The following is a 19,576-nucleotide window of genomic DNA, read 5'->3' as shown; positions in this document are numbered from 1 at the left end:
GTAAAGTCAACATTTTCTGTTTATAATAATTAGTGTCATCCAAAAAAGTGACAATTTTATGTTCTTATTTGAAAAAAATCACAGGTAACTGACTTTAATTTTATTATACTCCCATACTCCTACCCTATGTTGTTTTTCTAGGTTTCTCCCTCTTTCTTACAGTGTACCTCTGTCATTACAGCTGAAGGAAGAGGCATGTTAAGAACCCTCACCCCTTTCTCTCTTATATTAACAGGTATATTGGCAAACTTTTGCTATTTAACAAACCATCCTAAAACACTGTGGATTTAAAAAACAATCATGGTTTATTTATCACAACTCTGTTGGGATGGTGTTATTGGATGATTTTGCTGGGCTGAAATGCCTTGGTGAGGGCTGGATGATCTAGGATGGTCTCACCTATTTGGGGCCTTAGCTGAAATGGCTGGGCTGACTGAGGCTTCTTGCCATGTGACCTGTTGTCTTCCAGTAGGTTTTTCAGCCTTTCAAACATGGCAGTCTCAGGGTTTCATAGAGAAGCAAACAAGAAAACACCTATGTGTGAGTGAGTGAGTCTTTTCATGCCTCTGATTTGCATCAAAGCCATGCCCAGAAAAAGAGCAGTAAATATTTCAGCCCAGCAAAGTGAGACATACCTTGCACATTGACTGGAACTAGTATGTCATATACTGTCCTCTACCCCCATCCAGGGAGATATGGAGATTGGGTACAAAGAAGGACAGTAAGTAAAACCATGGTATTACATTTGTGTCAAATGACAGTTACATTTCACTTATTTAACCTTAACAAAATGTATTCAGGTCTGTGAGAGTTGGCTCTATTGGGATACTGTGAATTTCCATATTTAACACTATGTGATTGGAGGTCAGTCATCAGATAGGTAGGGGTTTAGGGGGAAGTGGATGATTGTATGAAATAGTTTAAATTTTCAGAAATAATAGGATGTTTTGACTCCTATGTATTGATCTCATATAGTCTTTCAACCTCTCAAACATATTACGTTTCACTTAGCATATGGCCTTCGAGGCCTAGCTCAGCAGTTTTTTCTAGGAATCTTCCTGCATTGGTCTCCCTTGGGAGGAGGACATCTCTCCTACTTCCAAATTCCTATAAATTTTAGATAGCTTGTGTTGGATTGTTTATCTACCTCTTCTGTGCTTTACTGTGGGGTCTGTGCCTTAGCCACTGTTTTATTCTGTGTAGTGTCTTGTCTAGCAGGGATACAGTGAAATCATTAACAAATAATGTCTTGACAAAGAAAGAGGAAGCTGTATTTAACTGTAACGTCCTGGTTTGTTCCTTTGTGTTATGTTTAAATGTTCTGTTTAGTTGTGTTCTCTCCCTGGGTCACCAGCACCTCAAGCTACTGCCACTTATGGGTTGTTCTGTTAACTCCTTCACTGCAGAATGGTCAGAGGAAGAGGCATTCATTCATTCCATTCAAGTCTATATTGAGTACCAGCCATGTGTCACACGTTTATGTGACAAACACACAGTGGAAAGCAAAATATATAAAGTTGCTACTCTGGTAGAGGGATATAGAAAACAAGTGCAACTCAATTGAGAAAGACAGATATTACATGTTCTCTCTCATATGTGAAATCTAAACCTTAAAAATGAATGACCGTAGTACCACCGAAAAAAAAAAAAGAATGACGAGTTTAAAATGTGGACTGTTTGGGGATGGCAGCTAATGGGGGTGGGGGTGGGCAAAAGAAGAGGGTAAAGGAAGAGCCAATATGATTAAAATACTTTATGCTCATATATAAAGACAGAATAATGACACCTGTAAAAATAGTTAAAAGGGAGTAGAGGGAGGATGGGAAAGAATAATAGAAGAGGTAAATTTGATCAAATACATTATATACGTGTATGAAAACATCACAATGAAACCCCTTTGTATAATCAATATACACCAATAAAAATTTAAGCAGTAGTAAAGAAGAAAACAAACATAAAAATATATAAAACATTGTATGTCTGTTAAATAGGAAAATAGAGCAGGTGAGGAAAAGTGCATCACTGGTGGTGATGGGATACATTTTGTAATGAGCAGTCAAGAAGGGCTCTCAGCTATCGTGACGTTTAAACTGTGTCCTGAAGGGTAAGGGTGAGCCACACATATATTTAGGGAGAAACAGCCTAACATTCAGGAGTGATGTATGCATGGCCCTGAGTCAGAATTTTTAATGGCTTCTGTGAGGTAAAAGAAGAAGTCCATGTGGGTAGAGTGAAGTGAGAATAGAAATAGAACAGGAGAGGAGAGAGTTGAGAGGCTAGATAATGTGAACTTTTACAGTGTATTGTATAGACAAGGATTGATTCTGTGTTGAAAATCATTACTGTTTTTGAAAATATGTACAGTGATATTCTGGTATGTGTGCAAATGCCTTCTTGCATATGAAATAGACAACTAAATCAAAATAAATAAGATTATATAACTGTTCCAGGTACCACTTGTCATTTCACCACATTTTATCTATTAAAAATGTGTCCTTTATGCTGTTATCATAATTGCAAAAGGATTAGTTTTTTGATCAGGTCTAGATAGACCTGCTGAAATTGCTTTGGTAAAACCCAACTACCTATATTTTATTAATAAAAAGAAGTCAGCTATTATTTAAATACCAATGGCCTAGATTTCACATGACTCTGATGGGCCAATGCAGAAGGGAGAACATTGACTTTCACTGTGATAAAATTATCTGCATGAAGATATTTTGTTTTTCACAAACTCATTTTCTATGAAGAAAGCCATTAAAAACAAGCATCTTTCTGTGTACATGAAGTAGGAATTTTTTTCATTTCAAAAGCAACATATTGTGATAAATATAAATAATTAAGAAATGTTTAGTGCTTTAAAAATGTAATTATAGTCACTTCATAATGGCATTATTTTAACCAGGCTAAACCAGACTTATTATGAAGTCATTTGTTTATTTTCAAGATAATTTGATTATGCTGGCTTACTGGTTTTGTGTGACTGATATTAGACTATAGTGTGCAGTGTTGAGTCAAAGGAAAAATTGAATTATTTTTATTTGCTGTAGACTTCAGTAAATACAGCCTGATTCCCACCCATTTGGCATAGTGTAGTCCTCTTAGTTCTAGAATTCCTAAGTCTGGAAGCCCTTTTAGGGTGTCTCTTATAATAAACTGAAACATTTGGATACATGCTTATTTACTTACTACAGTAAAGACCTGGTTTCTGAGATTGTTCTTTGTCAGTGAAGTAGTTAAATTAATATCAAAGAGGATGTTTGCCTCTCTGTGTGACCCACTAAACAATTTTTGTGGCTAAAACCTGAAAAACAATATGAGCAATAAATACATTTAGTTTTAGATCCTAATAGAACTTTGCGGAATGTCTCTTTAAATCCATTTCACAGACTGGGAAGCAAAAGTCCTTAGTGTGGCTCCATGGAGCTAATGAGTAAGCAGACAAGTTTTACAAGTTCTCTTATGGCTTAGCCATGGCCAAGGCAAGGCCAAGTTCATTGTTCACTTGCAAAGGTTCAAATACTCCGTAGTTGATACAATAGTGTCATTGTCTGTGGTGAAAGAGAACAATTCCATAAAGATGCAGGAAGCTGTCTTATTCTGAGAACATTACTGTGTACATCTCTTCTTCCTCATGAATCTTCTTCCAAGTAACATTATAGGCATGTCTGTTTTCAGATGTGAAAATTCCTTGAATGTAGTTTGTGGGATTCTCTTTTGATTTTACAGCACTTGCGTGAACCAGGTTTTGAAATTAGTCCTTCTACTGGGAGTGCACTGTTGACACTAAAGTGCATTCACATGTTTCATGTAGTTGTGTAATTGAAGAATATTCAAAACCAGCTTGGAGTTTTCCCCATTTACTTCTTTTTTTTTCCCCCCATTTACTTCTTATTTCTTGGATGCAGATTCCTATAGACAATTTACCAATAATGAAATAATTTGAAAATATCATTGACACATTTGTGGAATGTCTCCGCTCATAACTTTCAAACTTTCTTTGTAAAAGTTTTGGTGAAAAAGTAAGACCTTGTTTAGCCTATTAAGAGATTGTGTGGTTATGGTGGAAGACACAGATTTGTTTCAAAGGTGCCAATTAGTAAAGGTTCTTGGCTTCTGGTTTTGCATTCTTACCACCCATTTCCTCAGGCCTGAAACTTTGTGTCTATTGTCCAAGAATAATTGAGGACCAAACCTTTCATTGCATGAAGCAAAGAGGGGAAATGCCAGTTCTGTGAACAATTTCTTAACCTTTGCGATGTGACACACTATTTTGCAGAGAACTATAAATGCACCTCAAAGTACTTTCAAACATAACTACAAAATTCAGTAGGATCCAGTGTTTTAGTACCATGTCAGTGAGTCATGACTTCAGAGACAGAGGATTCCAGTGAACTGTTAAAGTCTACAGAGAATTAAAGCAGAGAATGAGTGCTTGAGGTCCAGCAGGAGTCTATAGAGAACATCTGTGTATAGACTTTCCATCCCCTGGGATCTGTATGACATCTAACCAGGAAGGTTTCCATGATTATCTTCCTAGACTTCTTCCTGGATATGGGCCAAACAACTTCTGTCTCTTACCAGGTCTCTTGTCTAGAATGAGTCAAAGAATGGCATCTTTATTGGGGATCTGGTGAGGCTGTTGGTGTTCTGTAAATTTCCGGTAGGACCTTCAGGGAACATTATAATTTTCCAACATTTTTGTTAACAATGGGGATTTTATTTAGAAAAAATCACTACAGTAATTTCACACATTGCCAAATACTCGGCTTCTGCTATTAGATTATATCCAATAAACTTTATACCTTTCTTGGAATATATGACCTAGAAAACCTAAGGTAGCAGACACTCTAGGCTCAAGAACCTACTTACCAAGCATTTTGCTATTTAAATTATCACTCAATTCATCAATGAAGGTTTTTGAAGACAAGAGGAATATTGAAGATAACTGAAGTTATTATTGGCACTTGAATTAGAATTTATCTTAAGAATATCACTTCACTTCAATATACACTAAGACCTTAACCAGGTTTCTATCTGGTTCCTTTGTGAAATGAAAATGCCAATGCAGAGTGAACTGTTTTGATAAGCTGCCTCACAATTTTAGAGTGCTTTAAAGTTAATCTCTAAGAACCAATATGCAGTGATACTGTTTGCCTCATTTTATTTTTATGAGCCACAGTTTTATCTCCTACTGCTTATCTGATTTGAAAATGGTCGTAATATTTAGAGAAAGTTATTATTGAGTCATGCCAAAATCTTAATAAACTTAGTGTTGAACTAATATCTCAGGCTCATGGGAGATTTCTGTATGCTAAGATAGATTTTAATATTATAGAAATGCAATAGTGACCTTTCCATAAAACCTTAATAACATTACTTTGTGATATAAACTGCCAGAGAGATGGGAACTTTCTTAAATAAGAGTATGTATGATTTATTTGCATTTCATGGTCTATCTTATATCTCATTTCTTCAGATCCCTTGTGTCTTTCTTTCCCTTCAGCAAAACAACAGTAATTTCCATATTTTTAAACTAGAGAACAGGCAGAATTTCAGACATGTTTTCCCTTTGCACTAGTTCCTTTAACTGCTGCTGGTGTGGCTGCTGTCTTGGGAATTGTAACAGCCTCCACACTGTTATAAAAGAAGTTACCAAGATACAGAATTCCACAAATAAGTTTTAGTTATTTAATTTTAAACTACCATTGCAAGGGGGAGGGGACATGAAGCAACTACATAGCAACAAAGCCGTGTGAATGGTTTATGACAAGTATTGATACAGGATACCATAGCCAGCTTATAAAATAAAATGATGACTATTTGGCAGACAAACTGCACCTTCTCAAAATTAGCATGTTGGCTTGTATCTTGAAATTGGAATTCTTCATTTCCCAGAGATGGGCATACAGGTGATCAATAATTACCAGAATCTGAAGTGCAAATCTTTGATTTCAGAATTGCTGTCAGTTCCAGTTTAAGGTGGAAGAAAATCTTAGGAAATTTAGGCAATGTGAATCCTTGTTTTCTCAACTGCCTTTTGTGGTCTCCTTTATGGCTTGACTGTTTGAAGAGTACCTTTCAAGCTCACAAGTCAAAAAACAAAAGAGATGATAGCTATTGAAGGAGTAGAAAGTTGTCCTATTTATTAGCTCCAAGAGTATTTGCAAAAGGAAAATTGGACAGGCATTTCCACAAACAATCAATCACTCTACAGCTAACTATTTTCCACTTGAACTATAATCAATATTCTTACACAGAATAAACAGCAAGACATTTTCACTACATGCTTACAGTTAGGGAATGTTTAGACTTTGCTTCAGAGATATTTGGAAAGGAACTGATAATGTCCTAGTGACATGCACTAATCCAGCTTTATTTTCTGAAAGACATTACAGAGCATTTAATCCCTAATCTCACTCAGAACAACAATCCCTTGATAACCTTCAAGAACAGAGCAATATCAACAGACTTAAGTGAATGGGAGTATCTATTCTGTGAAAAACTTACTTTATTGTAAAATAATTCTTATTTTCCTGCTTATTTAAAGTCTGAATTCCTGGAATTGGAGATGTAGCTCAATTTATAGAGCTCTAGCCTAGCATGTGCACATGTGCAAGGCCCTGAGTTTGATCCCTAGCACAGCTGAGAAAGAGAAAGAGAGAGAGAGAATGTGCATTTCTGAGACCACTGATAACTGTACATGGTTTTACCTCTGAATGAACACAGAATGAGTTTATTACTCCCTCTTTCACATAGGTTATTTTCAATAAATGAAGGCATCTCTCTCACCTCTGGCCTATTAGTCAGAATGAGGATGGGATGGATTTTGGACCAGTAATTCAAGGATGTGCTTCTTTCTTAGTTCTACCAGTAGGTCTGTGGGACCCTGCTCAGCTTGCCTTAGGTTTCTTGACTTCAATTTCCACCCCATTACAGGGAGAGCTCACCTACACTCTGATATCCTTAGGCTCTTCTTTTATCAAAAGTGTGGCTTAAATGATGTATCTTCCATATTCTCTACCAGCCTCTATTCTGTTGATCTGCTTCTTAATATTGTAGCACGGAGATGCACAAAGCACTCTAAGCAATGGTAGAATCTGAAAGCTGGCTGAGAATATTTCATCTCTTGGTCAATGCCCTCCCTAGGAATGGTAGTTTCGCCAACTACCTTTTGCTCATTAAGGTTGGAGTTCACCAAAAGTGTATGTTTGTCATGTGGAATGGCCAATTTCTTTTCTCCTGTAGTTTCTTTGTTTAAAACCTTTTGTTTTAGCTTTCCATTGCTGTAACAAATGCCCAAGACAATTAACGTATAAACAGAAAAGGTTTATTTTGTTTTTGGTTTAACTATGTCTTATTGAAGCAGCTTAAATCCAGTTGTAGTAAAAGTTTACCCATCCCTCATTTTTGTTAGATGGCACATTCTCGGAGTATTTTACTGCCTTTAAAGAACTTTGATATTGAGAGCCAAGATCCCACATAGTGAGGGTGTGGAGTCACTGTCAGGTTCACGTTCTAATTCTACTAAGATTTGAGGGAATTTATGCTTTTTTGAGCTTTACTTTCCATATCTTGCTAGCTGGGTGATGTTTTTTAATTTGAATAGAGCATGTAAAAGACTTGACAAAATTAAAACCTTGCATCTTTGTTGGTGCACATATATGAGAGAGCTTTAAGAGTTGGTGGGTCAGGGTCAGGGTCAGTGCCCCAGCCTAAGCATTTAAAACCCAGTGGTAAAAACAGCCATGTTCCTCATCCTCCTAGTTTCAGGTCAGGCTGTTGACTTCTTTCTGGCGTGTCTTTGAAACTTAACTACAGCCTTGTAGCATTTAAGAATATGTTGGGTTACTCTTTTTCCCTGAAGAAACAAAATAATTGATTGCAGACACAAGGACCAAAGTGATGTTCAGGAATGTTTCTTATTAGTGTCAACACTTGGGGGAAACCAAACATTGTTTAACAAGGGGCAGTGAATTCAGTTTAAAAAGCTCAAGATTTGCTGTATTTTTCCAGCTTGGTTTAAAGACATTTGCTAAAATAATATAGGATGTGAACTCTTGGGAATCACTTCACATGTGACTCTTTGACTTCTGATATCCTTCCCATTGCCTCTGGGCCTTGTTAGAGAGAAGGATGTTTTTCAATTTTGATATAAGCCATAGAAGCAAACACACTTTAATCCAAGGAAAGCACACATCTTATGAAAGGGACAATTATTTGAAGCCTGTTGACCTCATAAGGATTGGGCAAGGGCTCAGAATCTTGTAAGTGTGCTTTGATACTGAAGAGTTGTTCTAGAAATGTCACCATGTCATTACTCTGCTGGTTGCTCTTCAATACACAATAGTAGCATTGTTTGACATCTTACTTGGACTCATCTCAATGTGGCTTTCATTTTAGGAAATAAAATGTATTTCAGGAAAGACATGTATGGTCCTTAATTAACATCTGCATTTGTAGATTATTGATCAAGCTAATCTAAGCTAGCAGAGATCAGCAAAAATGACTGTACCATCTTTATATTTTATAGAAAACAAAAGCTTGAAGAGGTTTAAGGGGCTTCCTGAAGGTCACACAATTAAGTGAGACAGAGTTGGGACCAAAATCCAGATCATACATCTCCTATTGCCCCTCTGATTGCTCTATAGGAGACAGAACAGTTTATATTAATATTAATTGTGGAAAGAATATAATAGATTATTGTAGTTAGGTCCATTTTTCAGATGTGGCCAAATCACTTTATAGAACTATAAAATTTGGATCTTTTTAATTTACTTTTCTCATACACTGGAAGTTGTGTAAACGTGGGTTATTGGTATGTCTGAAGTTAATGAAATGGACTCACTTTCACTATCTGCTGATCAATCAGACAAAGCCAAAAATAGCATCTAATGTGTGCACCCAGATTTTATGGACACTGTCACATAGGGGAGGAAGAGGTCCCCTATAGTTCTCTTTAGTTCTTATGTGATCTATTTGAGTGGTTCTAGAAACCAAATAAATAAAAGGGTGATTAACAAGAGAAAAGCATACAAATTTTATTAATTTTACATGCACATTGGGATCTTCACAAGAAGGAAATTGAGATTCTTTTATATTTTGGGGTGCAAAGAACAATAAATGTGTGAAGGGATGCTAGGAAAAATAGGTCCCTGGAATAAGAAAGCAAATTCTAGAGATGTCACTAGGAGTTATAGCAGGGAAGATGGAAAACCTAATAGCCACTTCATTGAGTATATCCAGGGTCAGTACAATCGCAATTACCAGTCTCTGGTGATCAAGGTATTTTCCAGACTGGATATGGGAAAAAAATTCTTTCCCAAAAACAGGCCAATTGGCCCCTACTGGAATTGTCTGTATTTGTGTGATTTCAGCTTAAAATATCCAGTATGCCAATTTGGCATTTTTTTTGAGATGACACATTCTTAACTCCTTTACTTTCTTACATAAACCTGTTTGTAGAGTGATTTTTCTAACTTCATTTGAAATAATAGTTAATTAAGAATGCCAAGCCTGGAGGAAAGAAACGAAAAGACAGCACTTCTTCCACAAAGTAATTGAGTTAAATGATTGCACATCTTTTTCTTTTCAGATTGATTATATTTTTCTGCATTGAAAAACAAAAGAGGAAGAAAGGCTTGGGGATTTTTAAAAGGATTTGCATAATTAAAAAGAAATAAAATCAGCTTTCCTAAACCTTAAATTCTTTGTAATTTTTCTCACTGTCTTTATTTGATCATATCCATCACTGTCCTTAGTTTCAGTTTGGAGGATTAAAGGTGGAACCCTTTTGAACACATAAGGGGATGATGATTTTGTGTGAGATTTGAATTTTACTTAGGGTATATTTCTTTGACCAAAACTTATTTTCAGGCCATAGACTAATACTTTCTTTTGTATGAACTTTTGAAGACTGTTATTTTCACACACTTGGCTCCAAAACCTAAGGGGAAATATTTTATTTTCCGCATATATGGTCCAGACTCAGTTCCAATATGTATGGTCTTATACTTTATCCTCATCTCATGACTCCTGCACAATAATAGCAGTGACCTATTCATAAAATAGCTTAGAGAATGTTTAACTACAAGGAATCTTGATTAAATTTAATAACCCATGTGTGTGCATGTGTTGTTTTAAAACAAAGGGTCCTTTGAATCCTTGAAGTTGCTTGCATCTGCTCCTATCCAAAACAGTTTGCCAGTTTTTGTGAAGTTCTGTCTTGTAGTCCTCAGACTTCCTCTATGCTCATGCCTGAGGCAACCTTCAGGAAAATTATTCAAGCAAAGATAAAATAAAAATCTTCCCTTTGAAATATTCTGATAATTAAGGCAAAAATCAAGCCTCTAAATAGAGTTTTCTCTCTTGATATATTATGATTCATGTTGGTGATGTTTTGCCTAATAATTATGGTAGAGCCAGTTCAAGGACAAGTGAAGGGCATTGTATGGACAGCCAGGCATTATTAAGAGAGAGAAGGACCTTTAAAAGCAACCTAGAAGTCCACCTCTAAAACAGGCTAAGAAAACCACACATCCCATGAGACATGTCCAGGGTACAGCCCCACCCTTGAGATCCTGGGTGCCTGTCTGAGCAGGCCTTACTGGGAATCTGTGGTCAGAGGTCTGGACTTAGGTATGGGGCATAAAAGACTTGTAAATAGAAGGCACAGCCTGGGAGTTATTCATAGGCCTAATCAGGCCATAGAACCAAATGAAAAATGGAAACTTGTTCTTAGACTGGGATACAGATAGGCAGCAGGGTTTGTTCTTTTGGGAACTGCATTTCAAGACTCTGAAAGGGAGAGCAGGTACATACAAAAATGGTGCTGGGTTTGTGACGTAATTTTGATGCTCTGTCCCCATTTGTTTCTAGGGTTCCTTGGGAGCCTCTTCACAGAGTAAGATATCCTTTCGCTTATTCAGTTTTTATCAAGTACCCACTATATGGACATTATAATAGTCAATGAGGTCCAGGTCATTTCATAGTTCATTGTATGATGAAGATACAGATAAACAAATAGCTCTTTACAGTGTGAGGCGAGGGAGGGGAGAGAGAGAGAAAGAGACAGAGAGAGAGAGAGACAGAGAGAGACAGAGAGAGATGTACAGAAAGGGAAGTACATGCTTATGTGAAAGCCTGGGGGTAGCACTCGACTCAGTGTTTTATAAGGGTGACTAGTAACTAGTCACATTTAGTAGAGAGATTCAGGAATAAGAAAGAGAAAATGCAGAAAACTCAGGGTTTGAAGCAGTGAACCAAGTCTGATAACTCCAGAGAGAAAAAGGTTAAAAGCAAAGCCATGAACACTGCTATGCAGTACAGTTCTGGGCATATTTCTTCTAGAGTGTTCATGTGCAAACATAATTTTTCTTTTTAGACCATTGGATAATTGCAGTTTTTTAAACTTAAGAGAGTGTGTTGGTTGAATCTTGGCTTATCTAGTAATTTCTTAGTGAGCTTTTAGGAGAAATATTCACATTCCTAGCTTCTAATTAATAGGTACCATAAAGACTTGAACCAAAAGCAGGAACTTCTTGAAGTTACTTGTGAAATGACTGCTCTGTCTGCACTGCAGATTAAATAGATGTGTTGGGTGTGTGTTTGGTTGTGGCTCCATTATCTTTTATTTACTTTTTTCAAAATTTTTTTGTCATCCTTAAATGTTTACCTTGTATTTAACCCTCAGAATGAGGTTTGAAAGAAATATGTGAGGAAATTACTCATTTACTTCAGGCCCTCAGTATTGACTCTTAGTTTGGGTTAGAAAGCAAGTACAAACATTCAGACTCTCTATAGCCTCAATTTTCCAAGCCTAGAGAAATGTGCATTCTAGACAAATGGGTCATCTTTCCTACTTACCTGAGTTTTAGTTCAAATGCCAAGTTGGACTGTGTCCCTGCTGAACAAGCTTGGTCACCAACGAAGATTAAAAAGCACCCTCCCCCTTTCCTTTTTGATGAAGATTCTAAGCAGTTCTTCTCAAATTTTAGTTTACATTAGAATTATCTGGCTAGCTAAATACACCCTGGATTCTTGGGTTGTACCCCCAGAGTTTCTGATTTAGAAGACATCAGTGGAGCCTGAGATTTTGTATTTGTAAGAAATTCCCAGGTCATGTTTACTGTCTGGGTACCCTACTCGGAATCATTAATGTAAGACAAGTCCATGGGCCCCAATCTTTTCTGGCTTGAGTCCCCACCTTGACTATGCAGAATCTACCATCAGTAGCTCAAGGATGTTCTAGTGAAGAAGATAAGAAAGTTGAGGGAGATGATAACTAGAGCCCCTTCTCATGGTCCTCCCTTGAGTCCCTGAGTGTTCTAAAGACAAAGATGTATTTCTCGCCAGAAGGCCCTAGATTAGGAACACCTTGAAATGAAAGCCAAAGGAACTCTTACATGATCCATCTATCCCCTCTTCCCCAAACTAGTTGATTTGTGCACCTTGCCATTTTGTTTTCTGTTTGGTCACACCTTATCAGAGCACCTCTATTGTAGGAATGAGGATTACTGAGCTCTCCCTTTCCACTGCTGAGTATGCTAACACCTCCCAGTAAGGGACTTGTGTTTTTGTGCATAGGAAACTGTACACATCTACCATATATTCCCTCTGCCTGTGAAAAGAGTGACAAGAGCTTCTACTTTTGAGAGAAGGAAAACATTACCATCCAAGTCAGTGATGGTGTGTACCTATAGACCCAGCTATTCAAGACGCCTAACAGAAGGATTGCTTGATCCTAGGGATTCAAGGCCAGACTGGGCAACATAGTAAGACCCTGTCTCAAAAAACAAAAATAGCATCTGGTCCTTTATTTACTCTCCTAGGATCAACAAATTTTATTTCTCAGGGCTATTAAGGCTAAAACCCTGTTTACCCTAAATATTCAGTAGAAATAAAATAATTTCTGCTCTTTGCCAATCCTCCTCAGTTGGTGAGAACGTAAGTACTTTATTTCAGAGGCATAAAAGATAAGACGATGTTATTACTCTGCAAAATATTTATATTTATACTGTGTAAATATCCTACTAAAACAAGTTTGTTATTCAAGAATTCAGAAAAGAATCTGTTAAGTTGCATTGTAGTAGGTTTGCTCCTGCAAGCTTTACAAAGACATGAATAATACATCTTGCTGTGTTGTCAGATAGCAATGTTGTCACTAAATAATAGGATTTTTTTCCACTCTATTACATTTTCATGGGATCACCACATATAGGTGGTCCTCTATTAACCAAATCATCAATATTTGGTATATGACTATGTATGTATATCCTAAAGGTTGCTATATCTTGCTTGTAGCCTAGCAAACAAAAATTTCTTTGTAGCAGTCACTTCTGTAATTCATTATTATAAAAAGGATTAATATGCAAATGTCGTCTATTTTTAAAAGTTCATAATACTTTTGAACCAAAGATGGACCTACTAAGCTTTTAGGAATGTGACACCTCAGAAGACATTGCACATAGTAGGCCAAAGATACTCCCAACCTCTCCCACAGAGCCCTCCATCATCTTCATGGCTCCCTTACTTAAGCCTAGGGCTGTACCCTTCAAAGCTCCTGAGCTACCAGAGAAGAGGTGAGCAACAATTTCAGTCATCACGTATGAGAGGTTTTTGGAGGGCTGACATATGACCTCAGATGTCATTTCCAAGGGAATTGCTGCAGATAAATAAGCAACATCCAAACTATCTTTTGGAACAAATCAATTCTTCTCTTGGGAAGTGATTATACTTCATTGTATCCTAATTTCTTTGGAAACTGATCATTACAGAGTGAATTATATTGCTGGCTCAGAACATGATATCCTAACAGACACTGTTGCATAACTGTGTCTTTTAAGCTAAAGGAATCTGAGAAAACTACAGAAGCAGAAATGTTACTCTCTGACCCTTTTCTTCTCTTCCCTGACAGGTGTCCTGCCCTGTGCCCATAGGAAAGGAATGAAGGCATAGGGATACCCAAAAGAATTTAAACAAACATGATTTGCTAATCTCCCCAATTTGTTAGTATTAGGCCATACCCCTATTTGTCCGGTCCCACTTTTTCATTTCTATCCTTTCTCCACACAGCCTAAGCAGAAACATGCAGATTTCATCCATTTGTTTGGGTCTTCATTTCTGAAGAATCGTATGTCACATAAAGCTTACTAAATAATTTTTACCCTTTTTAACATGATCTGCCTTTTGGTAGAACATTTTCATGATCCTTATAATGGGTAAGGAAGGATATTATATTTTCTTCCCTACAATATGCTAATAGTTATTCACTATGTTCAAATTAAGCTCATTTTCTAAATACAACTGAGCATATTTTGACATGTTTTGTAAAATCCTGATACAATGAAGTCTATAATAAGATCAAAAATATCACCTAGTACATTGAAATGACAATTCTTTTAAATATTTTATTAATCTAATTCTTTACTTATTACATTTAAAGAAAGTTACACTTGTGTCTTAATTATAGTGAATATTGAGAAGGAGGAAATGGAGACAAATAGTTGAATAGTTTCTGTTCTCATGTTATTCTGTGATTTGTGGGGGGGTATATAAATTACAGAAAATTATCTTGAATCAGGTGGTGCTTTATCACAGATTAAACATGGCAAAGGCCATAGGTTTCTTATAGTCTAGAATTCATGAAAGACTAATTCTAGCACCAGCATAATGAGCTTTATTTTCAAATATAAAATTAGCAGAGGTTCTGTGTAGCTAATACACAATTTTTAGTGTATTATTTATTAGTCTTTTCCTGCAATTTGTTCTTGCCAGGAATTCTGGCAAAAAACACACTGTTTAAAAACTGATTTTTATGAAAAGAAGTAATTTTTTAAAGATGTCATCCTCCCTTACATTGGAGAACATTTTTCCTTCAATATAAAAATCATAGTGACTGTAACTTTATGTATTTTAAAATATAGATAATTATTAAAGCAAATATAAATCATGTAAAATTTCATCACCAAATTTAATTACTGTTTGTATTTGTCTTGCTAATCCTTTTGCTCTATAAGAAAAGTATGAGTGTGTGTGTAAAATTTTACTTGTCAGTTTTCCATTACTGTGACAAAATACCTGAGGCAGAAATAAACAACTTAAAGGAGGAGGGTTTTATTGGCTCATGTTTTCACTCATTTCAGTCCATGGTTGCTTGGGCCCGTTGCTATGGGCCTGTGGTGAGGCAGAACATCATGGTGGGAAGCACTTGGTAGGGCAGAGCAGCTCACCTCATGACAGCCAGGAAACAAAGAGAGCTGATGTTTACAACAAAGCCCTTCCCCAAACTCACCAAGCTGTGCATCTATAGATGTATTAATCCATTCATGAGGTTAGATCCCTCATGATCCCATAACCTCCCAGGGGGTCTCTGAACACTACTGCGTTGGTGACCAAGACTTCCGCACATGAGCTTTTGGGTGACTTTTAAGATCTAAGTTGTCACAATAACACATAAAAATCTGAATTATATTACTTTTTTATTTGCTTAACAACATGTTGAGGATATTTGTATTTGCTTGACAAAAGCTGTGAATATTTATATAAACTCTTCTAAATTTGCTGTTTTAAGCAAATAAGTATTCCTTTATAGCATTATTATTAATGAGCACAAAAGTATTTAAATGTGTAGTGCATTTAACCAATTGCTCAGTTATACTCGTATAATACCCACATTTTTCTACCATAAGCAGCACAACAGTATCTTTGTACACAGATTTTGCATTCGGTTACTTAGCGTAAGAAGAATTACTCAAGACACAGAATACAGGCCTTTTGAGCCTATAGAAATGTATCGGAAGATTCTTTGCACCAAATTATATAAGAATGTTCTTACCCTCAACCCTCAGTATTACCTGTTATTGTTTTCTTAGTCCTGTACTCCTTATATGCTATTTGAAAAAGTTATTTAATAGCTTGATGAAAATGGAGAAATTTTTAGCAAATAAGGAAAATTATCATTAATGACATAATATATCAGTGTCAGTGTCAACTTAGATTCTTGCTTTATATAAAGCCATTTATTTAAAAGTTCTGGATAATCTGACAAAATGCTGTTAATACATGTTTAGAAATATAAGGCTATCTTACTTAAAGATTGAGGAGCAAGACACTGAAATGTGTTTAATAGATTCAACTAATTTACTTTTGGTGAGTAGACATTTTATCCTACTCTGTTTTGAAACATAATTTTGGTTTTTCTCATCATAAGATCATTTAAGGTCAAGAGTAATTTGGTTTTTTAGGATTTGTATTATTGGATGAGGAAGAGATTAATTCCTTATGGAATGTCTTTGTCATAAGATTGAAGGTAAAAGATAAATGTTACACTTAGTAAAATTCATAACTATTATATGGCATTTTTAGTCACTTCGATGCTGTATGGTTACAAATGAAAACAAATTCTTTTACTTTAAAGTAAATTCATTTGTTTAGGAATAGAAACAAAGGATGGGAAATGCCTTGGTTGGCTTGGGGGAAGCTGCAGGGTTTCTTTAAAATTTTTATTATTGCTGAGTTGCAAAGTTGTTAAAAAAGATATGGGACCTAGAGAAGAATGTTCTGCAAAAGTAATATGTTTATTTTCAATGGGGCTTTGGAATAGAAGGATAAAGTTATCTGAATTCATTACTAAGTTCCATTTTATCTGCACTTTTATTTCTATCTCCCTTTGATTCTGTTGAATGAGCATATGTTAAATGATGTATTTTAAATCCTTTTAAATTAGAACCTTCTTTACAACATTCCAGATTGATTTGGCAAGTTTCTAGGTCTTATAAAATAGACGTCCAGCTTTAGTAGGCTGAGTGTGTATGTTTCTTGGGGCTTCTGTAAACATAGAAAGAGAGATACTTGTAGTTGAAAACAATAGAAATTAGTCTGAGGCCAGAAGTTTGAAATCAAGATGTCTTTAGGGTTATGTTTGCTCTAGGCTCTATAGAAGAATCCAGTTCTGTCCTCTTCTGTCTTCTGGTGATTGCTGACACAGCTTGACTTGTGGCCACATCACTCTAGTCTCTTCCCCATGGTCACATTTCTCCTCCTTTTCTGTCCCTGTCTAGTCTTTCTCTGTCTCACCTTTACTAGGATACTTGTGATTGATTTAGGATCCACATGAATGATCCTGGGCAATCTCCCATCTCAACATCTTTAACTTAATCATATCCGCAAAGTTCTTTTTTTTCCTTGCAAAGAATTGTTCACAGGAGTTAGGACGTGAATATGTTAAGGGGGTGGGGTGTTATGCAGCCTACCATACCCAAGTACCTGCGACTGACCTGATTTCACATACTGCCTTTTGTCCACTTTGTACCAAAAAATGAGGCATGTGTCCAGCAAGAACAACAAAAAATTCTTTGCAAAATATTTTACCCAAATTGTCCTAGGACGTTGCAGGGAGCATTATTGATCCTATAGTCATTCCAGCACGTGTGAGATTGTTAGTCTGATGTCTCAAAGATCACATTGTAGGTTTTTCAAGGGATGTATTTTTAAGTCACCTTATAGGTCTAGCAAAACAGTAGGTTTAACGATACAGGATAGAGTTGGCCAGGAAACCAAATGGTGGCAGTTAAAAGATGGGAGGCCATCTTCATGAGTGATGTGTGTGACTTACTTGAATATTTGGCTCCTCAACAGATCACCTTGGCTCCTTTGTGCTCCTCCCACCAACATGTCCAGTTTCTCATCATCTTTAGAAGGAGATTTATTTATTATAAACAAGGATTCCTTTCCTCTTTTGTCCCCTCCCTAGCAAGCTTTCTTGCAGTCCAGGGAGTTTCCTCTACAGCCAGTACCTTAGCTAATCTGTTCAGTTGCATAAGAATCTGGAAACAATGAGACTGTTTCAAAGCCCCCTGGCCTCCTTCCAGTAACTGTTGAGGTGTTTACACTGAAAAAAGTGCTGGGTTATCTACCAGTCCTTTGAGGGTATAATTTCCCCCATTATTTCCAGCTTTCCTCCTAGAGAAGGTGGATCCTTTTGCCTGGGCTCTGAAGGCTGAGGTAGTGCCCTTCTAGGAGGCAGAGGAGGCAGTTAAACTTTAAAGTACCTTGTAAGTGAGGCCTTACCAGACAAGCTAGAATGTTTGAGAAGGAAAACCTCTGGCGTAACCCTGAGACAGGACCATGTTTATAATCAGTTAGCTGTGGATGGGACTTTTAAATAATTGGAAAAAAGATATATTTAACAAACAGCCAATTCCCTGCTCCATGCCTTTAAAAAGTAACCTTTTGTTCCTTCAACTTTTTCTGCAGTCATTTGGACTATAAGATATATCATTTGTTTCCCCTGAAAAATTAATTGGTCAACGTTTTCTAGTCTGTAGCTCATCCTTGTATCATCAGTGTAAGGTAAACCAACCTGGCTCCTAATTCCAGGCCCTAGGAAGTACATTGGAGACAGCACAGAGAATAACTCTTGCCCCCCAGTTTAAGATCAGAAAATTTGGGGTATTTCGATACCATTTTTTCAGAATGCCTCTTTCCTTATTCAGAACCCCAGCTCTCTGAAAAAAAAAAGCAATGAAGTGATACCCACTTACAATGCAGATCTGCATTAGAAATTAGGGTCAAAATCCATCATCCTCCAAATTTAAAATCCTTCCATCAGCCTCCCCATACCCCAAAGCCCATCTTATAATAACACCATTTTGATTAAATTAGTACTCAGGGGGAAGATAAATACTTAAGTAATGAATAGTAGGCACAGGTTGATAGAAATGTATAGAAGCTTTATTTTCATCTTTGATAGAAACTTCTCGTTGCTATTCATTTTAAAATGAAACCAATGGGGACAACTGAAAGGAATAGTGGCAGGAGTGAGAAGATCACAGAACATTTCAAGTTCTGCAGTCCTTTTCTGCAGTCTGGAAAACCAAGGAGACTACTTTATTGTTTTCTTATATGTGTGGTTTTTTTTTTTTTTTTTTTGGTGCTGGGAATCAAACCCAGAGCCTCTCACATGCTAAGCATGCACTCTGCCACTGAGCTACAGTCCTAGACCTTCACCACATTGTGTTTGAGTCTGTCTTTCTTGTCTGTACTAGATATTGAGGGGGTTTGTAGGTCCAGTTATCTCTAGGATCTGATTTACAGTGTAGAAAGTATGAATGATGGTCTTTCTCCAGTGTTACAGATAAGAAAAAGGAAAGTTGGGATCAGATGAAGTGAAGACAATAAAAAAAGGAAGATAACTAATGGACATGTTTAAGAAACAGCTTTTGCAAATGCACAGATAGAAAGTGCTTTAGTTTAATATACTAATGAGATACTCTTTTTTCATATTTAGGTCTTGAATATCATCATGGCCAAACCTTATGAATTTAACTGGCAGAAGGAAGTTCCTTCCTTTTTGCAAGAAGGAGCAGTTTTTGACAGATATGAAGAGGTAAAGAAGTGTTATTAATCTTTTCTCTCAAAACATTCTAAAAATTACCTAATTTTAATTACACTGTTGAGTAAATATTCTTTGACATAAGTAAGAGCATCTTTGAGCTTTAAGTTGGAACAGTTAGAAAGCGGTAAGTTATGAGATACACTAATGATGATACTATAATTTGTTGCATGTTCACTATGT

At 36.4% G+C, this 19,576-nt stretch overlaps 1 protein-coding gene across 14 annotated transcripts in view; it reads left to right on the top strand.

Annotated features, from left to right (window-relative positions):
* The window catches only part of Plcb4 (phospholipase C beta 4), a 381,620-nt gene that overhangs the window by 215,196 nt on the left and 146,848 nt on the right, over positions 1 to 19,576 (top strand). For 11 of the 14 annotated variants that reach the window (XM_074074360.1, XM_074074365.1, XM_074074363.1 and 8 more), the window contains one exon: positions 19,289 to 19,387. The exons of the other annotated variants lie outside the window; for them this stretch is intronic. In XM_074074360.1, the coding sequence (XP_073930461.1) occupies positions 19,304 to 19,387 (84 nt within the window). In that variant the 5' untranslated portion in view covers positions 19,289 to 19,303. The remainder of the gene's footprint in view (positions 1 to 19,288; positions 19,388 to 19,576) is intronic. 14 annotated transcript variants of the gene reach the window in all.

The sequence above is a fragment of the Castor canadensis genome, chromosome 5, assembly GCF_047511655.1.
Source record: "Castor canadensis chromosome 5, mCasCan1.hap1v2, whole genome shotgun sequence".
NCBI lineage: Eukaryota > Metazoa > Chordata > Mammalia > Rodentia > Castoridae > Castor > Castor canadensis.
The sequence above is the reverse complement of the archived record's forward strand: the minus strand, read 5'-3'. Positions and strand labels throughout refer to the sequence as shown.